The 17,963-nt window shown below is 37.0% G+C and overlaps 3 protein-coding genes across 13 annotated transcripts; 2 read left to right on the plus strand and 1 right to left on the minus strand.

Annotated features, from left to right (window-relative positions):
• Positions 1-1,211: 1,211 nt before the first annotated feature.
• On the plus strand, positions 1,212-2,476 carry sst6.2 (somatostatin 6.2). The gene is made up of 3 exons (XM_026200052.1): positions 1,212-1,496; positions 1,640-1,827; positions 2,020-2,476. The coding sequence occupies exons 2-3, from the start codon at positions 1,678-1,680 to the stop codon at positions 2,212-2,214; spliced, it is 345 nt and encodes a 114-aa protein (XP_026055837.1). The 5' UTR covers positions 1,212-1,496; positions 1,640-1,677; the 3' UTR covers positions 2,215-2,476.
• A 2,193-nt stretch (positions 2,477-4,669) lies between these two features.
• Positions 4,670-9,628, minus strand: tardbpa (TAR DNA binding protein a). Of its 7 annotated transcripts, none has more exons than XR_003275402.1 (7): positions 8,972-9,628; positions 8,609-8,772; positions 7,804-7,944; positions 7,065-7,235; positions 6,897-6,981; positions 5,939-6,086; positions 4,670-5,214 (listed from the first exon to the last, which is right to left on the minus strand). XR_003275402.1 is itself a non-coding variant. In XM_026200051.1 (6 exons), exons 1-6 carry the CDS (start codon positions 9,210-9,212, stop codon positions 5,992-5,994), a joined length of 912 nt encoding a protein of 303 aa, XP_026055836.1. In that variant the 5' UTR covers positions 9,213-9,627; the 3' UTR covers positions 5,284-5,991. The 7 variants fall into 7 exon arrangements, 3 of the variants coding, with proteins under 3 accessions (XP_026055836.1, XP_026055835.1, XP_026055834.1); XR_003275400.1 differs by having other exon boundaries at positions 6,457-6,981; positions 7,065-7,250; positions 8,972-9,627; XR_003275401.1 differs by having other exon boundaries at positions 7,065-7,250; positions 8,972-9,626.
• Positions 9,580-16,195, plus strand: ciroz (ciliated left-right organizer protein containing ZP-N domains). Of its 5 annotated transcripts, none has more exons than XM_026200048.1 (12): positions 9,580-9,700; positions 10,813-10,895; positions 10,978-11,079; positions 11,811-11,935; positions 12,057-12,200; positions 12,278-12,316; positions 12,407-12,544; positions 13,418-13,502; positions 13,602-13,798; positions 14,428-14,551; positions 14,721-14,902; positions 14,996-16,195. In XM_026200048.1, exons 1-12 carry the CDS (start codon positions 9,621-9,623, stop codon positions 14,999-15,001), a joined length of 1,305 nt encoding a protein of 434 aa, XP_026055833.1. In that variant the 5' UTR covers positions 9,580-9,620; the 3' UTR covers positions 15,002-16,195. The 5 variants fall into 5 exon arrangements, with proteins under 5 accessions (XP_026055833.1, XP_026055829.1, XP_026055832.1 ...); XM_026200047.1 differs by adding an exon at positions 10,564-10,728 and having other exon boundaries at positions 9,644-9,700; positions 14,721-16,195; XM_026200046.1 differs by lacking the exon at positions 9,580-9,700 and adding exons at positions 9,808-9,904; positions 10,564-10,728 and having other exon boundaries at positions 14,721-16,195.
• Positions 16,196-17,963: the final 1,768 nt, after the last annotated feature.

Genomic DNA, 17,963 nt, shown 5'->3' on the forward strand with positions numbered 1-17,963 from the left:
CTGTGTCCAAGCACATTAATAGAGCGGCGAAGGGAAGGAAAAAGATGTGGTAAAAAAAAGTGTACTGTATAAGCAATAGGGATAACTGCAGCCCTGGAGAGGATTGTGAAACAAAACCCATTTAAAAATGTGTGGGAGATTCACAAAGAGTGGACTGCAGCTGGAGTCGGTGCTTCAAGAAACCACTACGCACAGATGCATGCAAGACATGGGTTTCAGCTGTAGCATTGCTTGCGTCAAGACACTCTTGAACAACAGACAGCGTCAGAAGTGTCTTGCTTCAAAAAGGACTGGACTGCTGCTGAGTGGTACTAAGTTATGTTCTCTGATGAAAGTAAATTTAGCATTTTCTTTGGAAATCAGGGTCCCAGAGTCTGGAGGAAGAGAGGAGAAGCACAAAATCCACGTTGCTTGAGGTCCAGTGTAAAGTTTCCACAGTTAGTGATGGTTTGGGGTCATCTGCTGGTGTTGGTCCACTGTGTTTTCTGAGGTCCAAGGTCAACGCAGCTGTATACCAGGAAGTTTTAGAGCACTTCATGCATCCTTGCTGCTGACCAACTTTGTGGAGATGCAGATTTCATTTTCCAACAGGACTTGGCACCTGCAAACAGTGCCAAAGTTACCAGTACCTGGTTTAAGGACCATGGTATCCCTGTTCTTAATTGGCCAGTAAACTCGCCTGACCTTAACCCCATAGAAAATCGATGGGGTATTGTGAAGAGGAAGATGTGATATGCCAGACCCAAGAATGCAGAAAAGCTGAAGGCCACTATCAGAGCAACCTGGACTCTCATAACACCTGAGCAGTGCCACAGACTGATCGACTCCATGACACGCCGCATTGCTGCAGTATTTCAGGCAAAAGGAGCTCAACTAAGTATTGAGTGCTGTACATGCTCATACTTTTCATGTTCATACTTTTCAGTTGGCCAAGATTTCTAAAAATCCTTTCTTTGTATTGGTCTTAAGTAATATTCAAATTTTCTGAGATACTGAATTTGGGATTTTCCTTAGTTGTCAGTTATAATAATCAAAATTAAAAGAAAAAAACATTTGAAATATATCAGTCTGTGTGTAATGAATGAATATAATATACAAGTTTCACTTTTTGAATGGAATTAGTGAAAGAAATCAACTTTTTGATTATATTCTAATTATATGACCAGCACATGTATGTCCATGACCGGATTAATCAGGAAAAGAACATCTCTGATTTAAAGCCACTTCATATAGAGGACGTACTAGAACTAGGCAGTTTAGAATAGTATAGTGAAGGAGTGGTATAGGCGAATGATGCTGAGTCAGCATGGTGAACAAGGCAAGTCAGCACATGGAGAGCCAGGACAGGAAGTGGACACCCTATTTTGAGCCGTCTGCTGATAAATTATGCATCAGCAAGGGAGGAGTCTTGCTACAGATGAAGTCTGACACAAACACCAGATGCTGCAGTTTGATCCGACCAATACCAAAGATCAACACTTCCTTTAAAAGCTAAAGTATGTATATAATAAAGCATGTTTCCTTTTTATGCATGAGTATGTTTGTGTTAAGGTGACCTTAAGGTGCCTTTCAGAGCATGCGGGGATTGTTTTTGTTTAAACAGAATCAGTGTTTTCTAATGCTTTCTTCCCATGCACAGCATCAGTATCTTTTGTGAAGGTTGTACCTTCCTAAAACATGACGATGGGAGTTAGATGGGACAACCGTACAGGGGTCGAGAGAAGCATGTTCATTATGCGGATGATGCTGAGTCTGTTTCCTCTGGTTCTTGTGGTCTGGAATGGTGAAGCGTTACCCGTACAAGACAAGCAATTACACCCTAATGAGGTGAATCTCTTATTCAAAGTGTTTTTAAGGAAAAACAAGTAGGCCTAGATAGGCTCATATTTGCTAGTATATCCTAAGATCTTAGTCACTGGCTAAATATAACTTTACTGCAGTGTTGTTATACTGTTATTGCTGTAAAAATCAATAGCAGTGATCTAATACTCAAGCCTATGGACATGTCTCATCTTGTAGATACTGACCAAAGACCAGCAGGACTTATTGAAGAAGATGATGACGGATATGGCTGAGCTGAACCTCACTAGTAAAGAACTAGCTGATCTTGACCCTGAATTTCTGAATGGCAAACTGGGTGAAAACTCTGTTGATGAACCAACCCCTAAATCTCCCTGCAAGCTCTTCTTCTGGAAGAGCTTCTCCTCATGTTAAAACTGTAACACAGAACAGATACAGATTAGTCTGTTGAAATCTACAGTCCTGCCTTTACAGTCTATACAATCTATTAATTATACATTGTTATTGAAATCAATATGTATCCAGTTCCAATACTGTATTTAAGGAGTGTTAGGAGAATGAAACGGCCTATTGTTTGAGGTGAAACAAAAAATACAGTGGCCTATTGCATGTACACTTTCTACTGTTTGACATCCAAGCCCGAAATACTGTAATAAATGTTCTACAAATCCCTTCATGTCAGTCCTGTAACTTCTGCAACCTTCAAAATTACAAATGACACTTCCAGGTATGCTATACGTCATTATACCTTTGCAAACAAAGTGTGAAGTCTTTATTAAATGAAGGTTTGGCATCACCTAGCGGAAAGACAAGGAACTAATGGAGGCTTTTGGTAATCAAATTTGTCGCACCACCTAACGGAAAGGCAAGGGTGGAATGAAACTTTTTCTATAGAAAGTCACTTACAATAAAAGTAAACAAACAAATTGTTTCGTTCTGTTGGCAAATATTATTAATATCATATTTGAGAAAAAGGATTAATCATCTTCGCTGTCATGACGCAGTTAATGCAAGTAGTCCAGCTAATTTAAGCACGTGACACGTCCGACTCCGCGCAGTTGAACTGGAACCAGAGGGTTTGCCATAATTTTAATCTTAACAAAATTGTCTTCTTTCTATTCTTTCAATTTCTAATTGTCCGACAACCAGCCGTCCGATACGTCTTCTTCACCTGTCATCGTGTGAGTGTACAGGTTAACACTCATAGTACTTACCTGTGTGGCAAAATATTCATCCGCCCAGGACAGAAGTCCCACCGAAAATGGCTTTCAATCAATTCAACTTTATAACTCAATACGTTTACTGAAGAATTTGAAAGAGAAAAATAAATTATATTGCAGTTCAAACTTCAACAACATAAGATGTACAATAAACTATGAACTTTGTTAAATTGTTTCAAGTTTAGTAAGAAAATTCTTGCATTTTATATCCAGCAGTCATTTACATTAAGGTAAATCTATCTGCAGTTCTGCATGTTATATTGATATTTCTTTAAAGGGGGGGGGGTGAAATGCTATTTCATGCATACTGAGTTTTTTACACTGTTAAAGAGTTGGATTCCCATGCTAAACATGGACAAAGTTTCAAAAATTAAGTTGTGCGATTGAAGGAGTATTTCTGTTCCAAAAATACTACTTCCGGTTTGTCACAAGTTGGAAAGTTTTTTTCGAGTATGGCTCTGTGTGACGTTAGATGGAGCGGAATTTCCTTATATGGGTCATGAGGGCACGTCTGCCGGAAGAGCGCGCGCTCTTTACTAGAGAAGAAGAAGAGCGCGCGCTCCCGTATAGCAGAGCACTGAGAGCACAACAGACTTCACTGATCAGAGCGAGAGCGTCGCGAAATGTCACAAAAGAAGTGTGTTTTTGGTTGCCAGGGCAAGACAACCCTGCACAGATTACCAAAAGAGAAACAGCATTAAGGGACCAGTGGATGGAGTTTATTTTTACAGAGCATCAACGGAGTTGTGCAAGTGTTTGTGTTTGTTCCCTGCATTTCGAAGATGCTTGTTTTACAACAAGGTCCAGTTTGACACCGGATTTGCACATCGCTTATTTCTTAAGGATAATGCAGTCCCAACGAAAAAGGGTCACGATCGTGTGTTGGAACCGCAGGCGGTGAGTAAAACGGCTTCAAATATCTCTGTGTTGTTAACTTAGCTATCGGCGTGTAAGCACATCAAGTAAACAACATACGATGTTGTCATCAAACTGCACTTTCCACATCTACAGCTTAAAAGAAAAAAAAGACGACAAAGAAAGTGGAACTTAGTCATTTTCCAAAACCGCTAAGCAAATATATACAGTTTCAGTACATACCACATAGAGACTGATTGCTGATGCTGCTCTTGTTCAATTTCAGCCTCTGGATCTGATTCTGGATCATAAATATACGCTGAATCTGACTGTTAGCCGTGGTTTGTTTTGGTTGGTTTTGTCCTCACAGTGTCACAGCTTCCAGACGTGCTCAACACAAAAGCCTACTGGGCCTGGCGCTCGTGATTCTTTATCTCCGCCCACACATCACGCCTCCAGGCACTCGTGTTTTTCCGGGAAAAATCGGTACAGACTATCTTTTTCTTATGAATATAATAAAACTAAAGACTTTTTGGAGTTATGAAGGATGCAGTACTACTCTATAGGTACTCAAGATTAACAGGATATTGAGTGAAAACGAGCATTTCACCCCCCCTTAACAAGACAATCATCAAAACTACTAAATAGCATGTTTGTTTTATACTAAAAACTAGTACTTTGCACTATACTAAACCAGTAGGTTTAATCCAGTACATGTTTTTTTTTATCACTTCAAATCCCCAATATTGTTGTACATCTTCCAGGTAAAAAAAACAAAACAAAAAAAAAAACGATACAGTTCCTCTGTGTATGTTTATTAAGTATTTTGAAAAGTGATTCAAGTCATTGATAACATAAACCCCATTCACAAAATCCTATCTGTTCACCCACAACAGTACACTGTATGAAAAATAGGCCTTTTTAACTTTCACTAAACTATATTTACAGTGGGACAGATCATGTAAAAGCAATCAAACAGAAGAAAGACTTAAAAGCAAGTTCGATGACTGCACTGACTTCTTGCATAAAACAGAGCTGGAAATACACGAGCATGGACATGAATGTATCGCAATAGGACTGATCCACAAACACACCGATTTAACTCTGCTTTTAGATTGCCATGGACTGTCTTCAGTCATGCACTCCGGGCAAATGGGAATTGTCCATTGGAATTGAACTGAAATCTGGTTACAGTGAAGTGACGTAGTCCCTTTTCAGGTTAAAGGCATACAGCAGCAGTCTCCACAGATGGACTGTGTGAACTTCTGTCTTCAGCTCTCCCATTTTTGACTTCACTCAGGGTTCTGAGGTAAACCTGGGCCAGCCGAGTCCAACGTCCCTATACATGCGAATTAAATAAGTGTTTGCAATTCAATTAATGTCTTGAAGCAAATAAGCCACTATCAAAATAACTAGTCAAACTATTTTTTTTTTATTTGAGTTCCCTTAGATACACAAAACATATAAAAAGCATTCATAACACATAACAAAAGCAACCTCTTCTTGAAGCATTCTTCGCTTTCATCATCAAAACATCACCCCACTTAAGCCACTCAGTGCTCACGCTCGCCCTCATTCACCGCCCACTCCCAGAGCCCCGCCCACAGACAGCATTGCATAACAGCGAGATAGAACACACACCATACACAGCATTCACATCAAATTATTAAGCAAGAACACAAATACTTAGCAGATCACTTAAAACATTCCACTACTTATCTTTTTTTTATTTTTTTTTATGCAGCTCTTTATATGATTGCAATATAAGAAAGGGAGGAAGGAAGGTAGACAGAACAAGAGGGACGGAAGAATGTAAATGAATGTCCTTCTGATGGTCCTACAGAAAAAGAACACTCGCTGCCTTCGTTCACACTCGCTCACACAGGTTCTTCTCACAGTCAGCATGTCGCTTTTCGTTCTCAAGTTCTCTCTCTCTCTCAGCGCGTTCGCTCATTCAGTCTCTCACTCCTGGCGCACCCACAATCCATCACCATATCATTCTCAGCTCTCAAAAAAGCGGACAGATTTCATCCATGAAAAGGGGAAAAAAAGACAACACCCACCGTCTTAACACAGTATATGTAGAGTGAAGCTGTGCTCTTTCATGGCAAAGCATTTACACATGGGAAGAAGGGAACGGATACTGAGATCGCTCGAACATTGCGGCCAACGGGGGGCTTCTTCCCGGGAAATTGGAAAAGAGGTGATGAACTGTAGAAGAGATTTATGAAGGCTTGACCATAAAAAACGTTGAGGGAAAAAAATTGCAGAAAACAGAACTCAAATGGCTTTCCACATGGAGCAACTTTAAATGTACTGTACGTTGAGAGGGCACTGAAATGGTAACAGATGCTCAGATATGTGGGCATACTGAAATAATGCCTGACACAAAATAAACTATATCCATAAGGGGAAACAAAAAAAATTATAGTGTTCATTTCATTCCTAATAATTTCAACCACTCTAATCTTAAAGAGCAATCATTATATGTATACGAAGAACATTCAGTTTTACAAAATCAAAAGGCAAATATTGAAGGGACATAATATCTGACTAAACTTTCTTCTCTCAAAATACTTACCATACAATCTACATATAAGGATACTTCCAAGACCCAATTGAAATCTCTCTACATTCCCCAGCTGGACTTTGTCTCCATGCTAGATCCAAAACCGGAGTTGAACCCACCGCTCGAGCCTGAATTGGTTCCCGCCCCCCACCCAAGACTAGCTGAGCTGCCGGTGTTGTAGTTATTGCTGCTTGTGTTGTAACTCTGGTTCTGATCTCTACCACCGCTGTTCTGTCCGCTAGGGGTTGTGCCGGAAGCAGCTGTCTGATTCTGCTGATTGGCCAGCATTCCCATCATGCCCCAGCTATTCTGAAGGGCTGCCTGAGCAGCTGCCATCATGGCTGGATTCAAACTAAGGGCCCCAAAATTCACATTACTGTTGGGACTGCGACTACTGCCAAAGCCCTGCCCCCCAAACCCCCCGAACCGCCCACGATCCATCATTTGCCTACTATTATTGTGCTTTGGCTCAGCACTGGAGATGTGCACACTGGTTCCTTTAATGATCAGGTCCTCGCCACACAGAGACTGGGCAACCTGGAACAAAACCACCATGCATTAATTTGAGAAGAGAATGAGGGCAAGCCAAATAACGAGAACAAAAAACACAGAAGACCGACCTGATCATCAGCAAAGGTGACAAAGGCAAAGGCTCGGAAAGGTTTGGGAATGAACACGTCTGTGACTTCGCCGTACTGCATAAAAAACTGTCTAAGCTCATCGGCTGTCATGTCCTCGGTGCAGCGGCCCACAAATACTTTCCTGCTTCTCATAGGCTCATCCGGGCCAGCCTGTTCCAGGAAATACTAGATCATTTAATAGAAAACAGGGTCTACTCATGCAATGTTCACAACGGCAAGGGCATCACAAAACATTTGAAACATGAAATGTGTATATGTTCAAATTAAAAACCTTTACTAATCTATAAGCACAAGTATAACTTATAAAAGGAGTATACAATTGAGAACTACATCTTAATAAATTAGAATGTTGTGGAATAGTTCATTTATTTCAGTAATTGAACTCAAATTGTGAAACTTTAATACTCAAATTGTAATACACTTGTGTCTATTAAATAAATTCAATGCGCACGGACTGAAGTAGTTTAAGTCTTTGGTTCTTTTAATTGTGATGATTTTGTCTCACATTTAACAAAAACCCACCAATTCACTAGGTCAACTAATTAGAATATGGTGACAAATTTTTTTTTATTGGTCTTGTGATTATTCTAATTTGTTGAGATCATGAATTTAATATACGAGTTTCACAATTTGAGTTGAATTACTGAAATAAATGAACTTTTCCATGACATTCTAATTCATTGAGATGCACTTGTATGTGTGTTATACATGGAAATACCTTTGAGTTGGGAAGTTTGCAGTCGCACCATCTTCCATCAATCATATGCCGCTGGGACATGGCTTTTACTTGTGTTTCATAGTCTGTAAATCTTACAAAACCAAATCCTTTGGAATTTCCGGTCTTTGCATCTCTTTTCACCTGAGGGAACAGGTCAAACATGACATGACATTAAGTAATAGTTAACCCCAAAATGAAAATTCTATTATTATTTACTCAGTTTTTGAAGCCTGTAATTTTTTCCTTTCTTTTTAACCCCAAAGGAGTTGTTTACAGCAGAATCCTGAGCTGCTCATTTCCATACAACAAAAGTGAATTATCAAATACTACTTTATTGTGGAAGATTTTCCTATAGTGGAAATTCATCACAATTGTTAATTGTATGTTAAGTTAATTTAGCCTTTTCTAATAATGTCCACAATTGTTGTGTATTTAGCAAATGCCACAAAAGTCACCTATTTTGTTACCATTGCAATAAAGCAAAAAAAAAAAAAACATCAGAGGGTTAGGTAAGATTTTACATAAATGCAGATTTAAAATTCCAGTCTCTTTTCCCGTATAAAGCCATTGTAGATTTTCAGAAGACATAATATTGCATATCAAGTATATTATTGCCTACTGCCAAGCTTTTTTTTTTTTTGTAGATTGAAAGCTTAAAAAGCCCTTAGCAGCTACCATCCACTTTCAATGAAAAACATTCTCCACACATGAAAACCCATCACATACAGGTTTGGAACCACATGAGAGCAAGTCATTTATTTTTATGTTTGGGATGAACTGTCCCTTTAGGTTTGTTCATACTAACCTGCACCATGATCACCTCTCCAAAAGTACTGAAGTAATCTTTAAGGTCTTGCTCAGTTGTTTTCCATGGCAACCCAAGCACAATCAAATCTGATGTCTTCTGCACACCTCTCTTGATCTTCACAGCCGATGCAGCATCCATTTCATCCATCTTCCTCTTATTATCTGGAAATGTATAATATTATATTATTATGGTTCTTTGATTTATTTAAAGACAATCAACTACATTAGATTTACATGCACTATTGTGCATTAGTAGTGGAATAAGTGTGTTAATGACTTAATACCATATTTTCTGAGCATCAAGTCACAAATTATTTGATTTAACTGCAATCAAACACAACGGTACCATATCTGAGCTTACCTTTTGGATAATTGACCACATATACCAGACTGCCCCAGTCTGCCTCGGGTGCATGAAGAACCCCCTCCACCAGTCGGACCCCTCTCATGCACTGAGACACGGGGCTACGGTATCGAAGGCCGCAGGCTCCGGGAAACTGCGCGGAGACGGTGGAGAGCAGCACGGTGCCATCCTCCTCGGACGGGATCTCCATCGGCTCCTCGTTCTCGTCCTCCGCGACGCGAATATAACACTCCGTCATGTTTACACTGAGAGCGCGGGCTGTGCTAACAGCTTCCGAGCAGATTAGTAATTCAGCTATAAGACAACAGACGGGGCTGAAACCGAGACTAGTACACCGGAAAGAACTCAGAAGTAAATAAAACCACAAATTAGTTGGCAACAAGTCTGATATTTATTGTTTACGTGCGACTGTCGTCAAATAATGCGGGGTGCCATTAGCTAAGCTACTTGCTAGTCGAGCGCACGATAGGAATGAATGGCGCGTAGCGTAGCACCCTGTTCCCGCTTGTTGTCAGCGTTTGCAAACACCTACTCGTCGACTATAATTGATTATCTACCGTTTATGATTAAAACACGCTATATAAAGTATTAAAAAAATAAATACCGCGTGGACTAATCCATCCAGTTGCCGTTCCGACCCCCTAAAATGATAAAATGGCCACCCAGCTGCGTCACTGAAGAAATGACATCATTAGTTTGGAGCGTCGCATCACAGCGCATGGAGGGGTTTGTCAATCTAAAATGTTGACTTTTTAAACGCAAAACGTAGTTTGTGGTATACTGTTTCAGCTGGTGTGATTTTAGCTTGTTTGTTTGTGATCTTGATAGACCGGTAGTGTTGTTATTTTTATTTAAAGATGTTAAAATAATGTCAAACATGCAAGAATTCACTGTAGGATTGAAAGCTTCTCCTCATATCACATCTTACAGGTTTGTTACATCAGATTCAGAACAGACAAAAGCCCTGGAAAACAATTTAAAGACAAAGGCTCTTAATAGTAACAGTGTGAAACAGAGTTTGAGTAAAATAATCTGTGTATGTATAACAAAACAATAACTTGAATCACCTAAATATATTGGTTATATATATATACCCTTAAAAATGGGGGGAAATGTGTGATCATTTTGTCTGTGTTGTAATAATACTATAACATTCCAGCATTCAGTTCAAAGTCTTTATCATACAATGTCTGGTTTCACTCAGGGAATCTGAAATTGTTTGATCAGCCATCTCATGGGTGTTGTTAAGTCCTACAATTGTTTTTATAGTTTTGTAATAGCCAGGAACGACACAGCCAGGTGTATATCATAGTGCCTACAACGATGCAATCAATATTAATTCTACCTATAAACATGCTATTTGATATCACAGTCACATCTGAATGAAGGATTTCTGTGCAGTAATCTTGCATAGTTTTTGATAACAGCTGTGAACTCTTGAAGTGGCCCTTATGTTTTTATTGGAAAAGCACAGTCTCATGTGAGTTGGAATGAGTGAATGGAAGAAAGGAAGAGAGATTTTTATTGTCATGCAGGTGCAGGTTTCCCTCCTTTCATTGCTTTTTTTCACACTTGTGCGTGTTGTATAGTTTTATTATGAAGGGGGTCAGCCTTGCTCTCACACTCACCTGTAACCTAAAAGGCCAAACACAGCTGACTTGTTAGCAGTATAAAAGCACTCGTGTCTCTCCTCTGTGCACAAGCACCGAATGAACCATGGCGGTGATGCTCACAAGTGTTTTACTTATTTCATTGTAAGTAGCTATGTGCTTATGCATTTAGTATTTTCTCCTGTAATATTACTAAAATTATTTCTGTTTTCCTTTTGCTTGACATAGACACTTCATTTTGCCCATTTGGGGAAATGTTTTGCGACTTCAGAAGAGAGACTGGGTGGCAAATCCATCTTCAAGCATGGCAGGTAATTATTACTTTACTTATATTTAAGTTACTATTTACACTGTAGCAAAATAGTTAAAACTGATTGAGTTTTACTTTGCTAGAAGGTGATGTGGAATGTTTCTCTGAGTACATGGAGCTTTGGATCCATAGAATGAGAATTGAGGGACTGAGGCTTTGGCTTTCTGGAATATTACGAATTCAAGGTGAGCTATATGGACATGGAATTTCTGAATTTAACACGAGAGGAAAACAAACCGATCTATGGAACACCATGAACAAATTTTCACCTGTATAATAAAAGCTTTTTGGAAAAAATAAATAGTATCCACATAATTACATATTTTACACTTTGATATAATGTCATTTATACTAAATGTCATTTATTCTTAATTATTTGGTTAAGATCCCTATTTATATACTATGCTAGAATGTAATGTCTGTAAAAGACATCTTATTGGACTGTAGTGATGTTATTCCTTTGAGGAAATATTGTTATTCTGCTGATATTATAGAATTCGTTTTTAATAAAGACAGCACACCATCAGTTTGATAAAAAAAAATGCATATTAAACATCTTTTTGGCCACAGAAATGGACTTTTGCCAGAAAATAATAACGTGTTCTCAAACTGTTGCACAAAATAATAACTTGAAATATTCTAAAATATATATAAAAAAATAGTATATGAAATATATTAATGGAATTATACTATATAAGAACCACATAATCTTAAATATTAACTAAAACTTTCTTAAAATTAAAGACACTTAATATATTAATCTAATTACTTTATGAAGTCTGTATGTCACACAGCAAAACAGGCAGTGTAAGGTGTGAGCATGACCACTATTTTAAAAGAAAAAAAAAGTAGATTTTTCTATACATTTCAAAATGTTTTCTGTGTACTAGTTTCATAAATCTCTAACTCTTTTCAGTGGGTTTGGTATCCATGGAGAATCTGAACCATCAGCTTTCTTCATGTGGGTTTGCCCTGCACAGAGATCTGGAAAAGAACTATATCTTCAGAGTCATGTACAGTGGATGTTTTGTCCAGTTAGAGGTTAGAAAATGTCCTTGTTTGACACTGAAACATATTCGCTTCAGCAGTGTGTTGCTGGTAAGAATCTGTCACTTTATCACTGCTTCTCAGAATAACATTTTGTCGTTATTTTCTTTTTCAGCATGGCAATTATATGATTGTGCTGAACCTGCTGAAGAGAGTAAGTCGTTTAGGAGGCAGGACTCAAAAGTTTCTGATGAAGTGTCCAGCGGTGCTAGCGCCTCCTAACAGAGAGTACATCAAGTGTGATTCAGACTTCATTCAGGTAAGAACAGAGTGATGGGATAATCCTTTTTCCCTTCCGTTAAAAAACAACAACAACTTTGTTTGTGTGTGTTGAAGGTCACCAGAGAGATCCCTGTGGATAACTGGAATAATGAGGTAATTTCTAATAAATGTGTTGATATGTGAGGTTATGAAGAGATGAATGTATCTGTTGTGGAACTCTTCTGATGTGATTTTTCCATCCAGCTCGACTGGTCTCTGGCCTTGAGTGGGAGTCTGGTGGTGGCTTTGGAGGATTCCAGTCTTATTCAAGTAAATGTTGAAATGCACAAACCAAACATAACAGTTCAGGGGAGGAGAGACACCATCTTAACTCCTGTGCAGGTAAGACTATGCCAGTTTGTGTCTGGGAGGATTTGTAATACTCTATCAATAGAGCAACAATTCCCCTAGAGTTGATATATATATATATACTTTTTTATCACTTTTTACCTTTATAAGGCTATTTGAAGAATATAAAATCATTATGTTTGAGTAAAAGTATTGATTTCTGAGAGAAAATTCTTGAAAAAATTCATTATTTTTAATCTGAGGAGTATTTTTGTCACTGATAGTGAGACTTGGGAATTTTTTTTCTGACCATGTAAATTGTGCCACCTAATGGTCTGTAATTGAATAGAATATTTTACACTCAGCACATACAGGACCAAATGCTTAAAGCTACGGTAAATAACTTTTGACGCTCTAGCAGTTAATAAACAGAACTGCTTGCGTCTTGCGAAGCAATCTAAAATAGTCCGAATATAAACACTTATTATAGGTGCACCCTAGTGATTCAGGACAAGCCAAAAACACGGTTTGGAAAATGGATTCATGGTGTACTCGCTTATCATATACATTTTTCTACATTTTGAACACAAACAAAGTTACGGACCGCAGCTCTGATTGGTTGTTTTTTACCGGGAGCGCATGCCTTTCTGCAAATGGCAATAGGAGCACTGGGAGGAGCCAGAGGAGCTTGATTTTTTTTTCACAGATTATCTGTCTCATATCCTACTGTCAGGACATAATGACAGGTTTAATAAATATGTAAAAAAATATATTTTTTACAAAAGTACCTACTTTGTGCTTATGTTGAGTTAAAAGTATCCAAACTTATTGAACAATTGCCTCTGAACCTCTTATTTAATTCAGTGTGTGCTTTAAACAGTGCATCAGCAGCGGCTTGATTTTCATTCAAATCTACATCTCTTTTAGGTGTTCAAATCAGAAGGACATTTCTTACCTCTCAAACTGGTCAGTGGCCATTATGCCTACAGCATGGAGGCGACCTGTCCAAATGGTTTGTTATTATTATGGTCATATCATGGCACATATCTTGCTTATTTTGCAAAGTTGTATCACTTACATATTTAATAGCCATTCTGCATGTTTCCTTCAGTGAACCAGTCAGCGTCTGAAGACACCGTGCTGCATGTCTATAAACGGCGTATGGGTTTGACCAAAAGAGGTGGATATCAAAACGAGACCCTGTCAGTCAGCAGTGTGATTCTGGAACAGACTGACACGTTCACCTGGTCAGAGACAAGTGACTTTGTGCAGCTTATCATTCCCACATCCCACATTCAGCAGAAAAGGGTCAGAAGTTTATCATTTTACATACACTACCAATATTGTTCGTCAGCAATGTTGTCTTAAATTGATCATAAAATGACAGTAAAGGTGTTTAAATTGTTACATTTTCTTTTTATTTCTGATAAATGCAGTCCTTTTAATCTTTCATTTCATCAGATAATTTTTTTTAACAACGATAATGAGATGAAATGTTTCTTGAGGACCAAACCAGCAACATAATAATGTGACACTGAAGAAAGTAAAGGAGTAATGATGCTGAAAATTCAGCTTTGCAGGCACAGAAATAAAATACTTTGTAAAATATATTAAAATAAAATATGAAAACAGTGATTTTTAGTGTCTTGAATTTATCTGAATACAAATAGTATTTAAAATGTATTTTTTATTACAAATATTTTGTAATATAAATCAATTTCATATAAAAATAGTTGTGCATTTTAGAGCTTTGAAATGAGGATTTTTGCATTTTACATTTTTATATATATATATATATATATAAATATATATATATATATATATATATATATATATATATATATATATATATATATATGATAATTTATAATTGGATCAAATCTGGTAATTGGTTTAAATATGGCATCAGTATTTTATATATTTCTTCTGTTTTTTAGGAGTGCATTGGTCAGACAGGTGAGAAACTTCAGCAAAGTTTCTACAAGATAGATGCTGTTCTCACCTTTAAAGAGACAAATCACAAAATGCACTGGACTATGGAAAACACCTCACCTTGTTCAGGTTAGTGTCTTTTCAACAAGTTCCTGATTCATTTCAAGGTGCCTTTTCTCTCTCTAAAAACTCAAATTGCAGAGGACAGTGAAAACACCTAACCATGTTCAAGTTAGTTAGTCTTTAACTGTCCTGAATCAAGTATTCAGATCTTCAGGTTGCTACAATTGTTTTTCAGAGAGGTTAAAATCACAGCTCCATTTAATGCGTGATGATCCACAAGAAGCTAATGTGACTGAGGGGATTACAGGCAAGCCAGAAGTTCCTGTTGGTTTAAACAAAGAGTTTACTCCTTCTGTGGCACCAGAGACTGTATCCACAGCATCACAGACTTCTGATGAGGAAACCAGCATAACCTCGGTACAGTCCCAACAACTTCAAACAACAGAGGCTCTTAGTACATCATTGAGTACTCCAACATACACAGAGATAATGATACAGAAGTATTTGCAGCTCTAGTTTACTGCCAAAGAACAACAGAGATCTCTGGAGAAGTTCATCCGTGCATCGTTGACAGTGAGGGGCCGCGATGCAGGACGGATGGAAATGCAGGTACCAACTGCAGCACATGTGCCAGTGATTTTCCAAACAACACTATTACTATTGGTAGTCCATTAATCACAACAGATGTAATCACAGTTTGAAATACAGCTACACATTCAAGCGCCATTTTCCCTCAGTCTGGGATTTACAACACAACAGTCAAGTGGACCCATGCATCTTTTCCGTTGACAAGCGAAGTGCCGTTGGAATCACACGTGGGGAATGATTACATCAAAGACTGTGCTGGTCATGCCATTTAAATACGAACTACTGTCTCAGAACTCCCTCAGCTGTGTGTGTCACATCTCACAAATAAATGTGGTGTCTAGCATTAAAAAAATAGTTGCACAATATAGCCCTGTCGTTTCCCTGAAAAACAGAAAGTGCCTGGCAGTTTAGCAAATGTAGCTCAATACTTAGCTCTCTACTTTATTTCCTAGAGCATAAATTAGTATCTTAAATACAGCATCTCTGGTTTTCCGTAATCTGTGATTATATACGCAGATGTATTTAGAGCTGTAAAGATACTTTATTACATTGCTCTCCGGAATACACTTTTCCCATTTGTCAATCACAACATCCATATATTGCTGCATATTATTTTAATAATCAAAGTAGTGAAAATGGTCTCGAAACTGGGTCTCCATCAACTATCAGTTATTTTGACATAATAACAATAGAAAACAAAAGATTGAACACAATTACTTCTTCACTCTTAATTAGTTATGTATTTGGACATTTAACAGTTAGGGCTAACACTGGCATTATTTTCATATCTCTTGTATCACACTGCGACTCACTCTAACTTGTTTCTTACAAATGCAACTGGCACCTTTTTGCGTCTCAATTATTGATATTAGTTGAAATGAACCTAGTTATATTACTGTAATGTTGTAGTGTTCAGTTTGTTGCTATCCTGATTGTTTTGTACTTCTTAAATGAAGTATTTTCTATGCATTATCCCTTTCATAGATTATATATAGAGATATATGGTATATTAAATCCTGTAGGATTCTTTCTGGAAAAAAAAGACATGATATTATGAATGCTATATAACCTGGATTAATACACAAAGTGTTTATTGAATAAAACCAATGTTTGTGTTCTGGAGATGCCGTCTTGCTGAATCCTGCCATGTGGCATCAGTCTACAACATAAGAGTTTTTTTATTCAAGGATGTGATCTCATATTTTTAGCTGTCATTTTTAAATATGCATCTTGGTCTTTTTAGTTCCAGTAAATGCAGACTATCTCTTCGTGGCAGTATGAGGAATAGACAGAAGAGGTCAGTGTTGTTCTATGTTTGGCTTTCGCTGAAGATTCCAAGGCAATGAGCAATGTGTCTAAAACAGCATTTTGAGGTCAGTGTCAGTTGTTCAAAAGGCATATATATGGTTTACTCACATGCATGACTGACACTTTATGTGCTTTTTACATTTTTTTTATTCATAAAACATAAATACTGGGCATTGATGTGCATTCTTAGATTTAGTGGGAAAACAACCTCAGATGTGAGGTTAGTTAATTTGCCTTTACTGCGCAATTTCCCATGCTTGAATGAATTCAATTAGACTTTTGAAAGGGCAGGCCATTTTAATGTAACCCAGTCAAGATATTCTTCTAAATTCAGAGCATCTGGAAGAAAGACCACTGACACTCGTAAAATTTATAGTGATTACAGTCTCGATATTTGAGCAAACCAAAGAACAACCCTTTCTCATCCTGATCGCGTTTGTGTCTAACAGTATGTGTTCTATATTAAATGACAAAACAAGAGCACATTTGTATGCGTTGGATATTGTGTCCTCTAGAGCTTTGCACTCCGGCACAGTGTAATTCTCACCCAGGGGGTCAGAGGGGGGCCACGCCGCCAGAGTTTTCTTTGGCATCTGTTGCATGAACTTGTGAACAGGAAACACAATAACGGCACAAAGCACACCAACATCTCAAGTCTTTCATGTGGCTGTTTTGAGCCATTATGTTATTAGTGTAGGCTTAAAAATTCCTTTCATGTTCCCCTCCTTTTCTTTTTCATACCAGTTGCACATCTGTGAGATGTTTGAAACCACACACTGGTAAAATCTTGCATTGCTTTCAGAGATGTTTTTAATTGTTATAATTGATAACAAAATGAGCTAAACATTCACACATTAAAAAAACTTTGTTCTTGTATAAAAAAAAAAAAAAAAAAAAAAAAAAAAAAATATATATATATATATATATATATATATATATATATAAAACAAAAGTCCTCCAGTGAAGATGTTCTAATTTATTAAATGTTTTTAAATGTCTAAATTAATTCTTATGTTAATTTAATTATGAAAAAAATCAAAAGTTGTTATTATTATTCATAAAATATAAAATTTCTTAACAATTTGAATCTTTTTGTAACATTACAAATATACATGTCTTTGGTGTCACTTTTGATTACTTTAATGCATCCTTGCTGAATAAAAGTATTAATTTAATAATAATAATAATAATAATAATAATAATAATAATTATTATTATTATTATTATAAACATTTATAAATATCCTCTTTGACATTAATTATAGGAAATGAAGAAAATGTTCTGTAATTAAAACAGAAAAAACAGGAAAACATATTTTAACGTAATTTAATAAGCCTACATTTTAGGTTTAAATGGGTTTTACATGACTTTTGGCCTGTGCAAAGATTAAATAATAGTAAATAATGACAACTTATGTTTTTTACATCAACTCATCAAAATTAAGTAAATTGAACTTTGTTTCAATAAGTTGTGTGAAAAAAATAAATAAATAATGTAATTACAAATAAAATCACTTGTGTATTTGTATATACTTATACTTAATTTAAGGCAGCAACTGAACTTTTTAAATTAAAATAATTGT

This window comes from Carassius auratus, chromosome 23 (assembly GCF_003368295.1).
Source record: "Carassius auratus strain Wakin chromosome 23, ASM336829v1, whole genome shotgun sequence".
Taxonomy (NCBI): domain Eukaryota; kingdom Metazoa; phylum Chordata; class Actinopteri; order Cypriniformes; family Cyprinidae; genus Carassius; species Carassius auratus.

Bases quoted from the DNA above. Each gene is read 5' to 3' on its own strand.
- sst6.2 (XM_026200052.1), top strand. From the start codon at position 1,678: ATGACGATGGGAGTTAGATGGGACAACCGTACAGGGGTCGAGAGAAGC. The intron at 1,828-2,019 runs GTGAATCTCTTA...CTCATCTTGTAG, and splicing joins AGCAATTACACCCTAATGAG to ATACTGACCAAAGACCAGCA.
- tardbpa (XM_026200049.1), bottom strand. From the start codon at position 9,212: ATGACGGAGTGTTATATTCGCGTCGCGGAGGACGAGAACGAGGAGCCG. The intron at 8,773-8,971 runs GTAAGCTCAGAT...ATACATTTCCAG, and splicing joins TGTGGTCAATTATCCAAAAG to ATAATAAGAGGAAGATGGAT. The intron at 7,945-8,608 runs GTTAGTATGAAC...CTGTTCCCTCAG, and splicing joins GAGAGGTGATCATGGTGCAG to GTGAAAAGAGATGCAAAGAC.
- ciroz (XM_026200044.1), top strand. From the start codon at position 9,621: ATGATAAAATGGCCACCCAGCTGCGTCACTGAAGAAATGACATCATTA. The intron at 12,201-12,277 runs GTAAGAACAGAG...TGTGTGTTGAAG, and splicing joins GTGATTCAGACTTCATTCAG to GTCACCAGAGAGATCCCTGT. The intron at 13,503-13,601 runs GTTTGTTATTAT...TGTTTCCTTCAG, and splicing joins GGAGGCGACCTGTCCAAATG to TGAACCAGTCAGCGTCTGAA.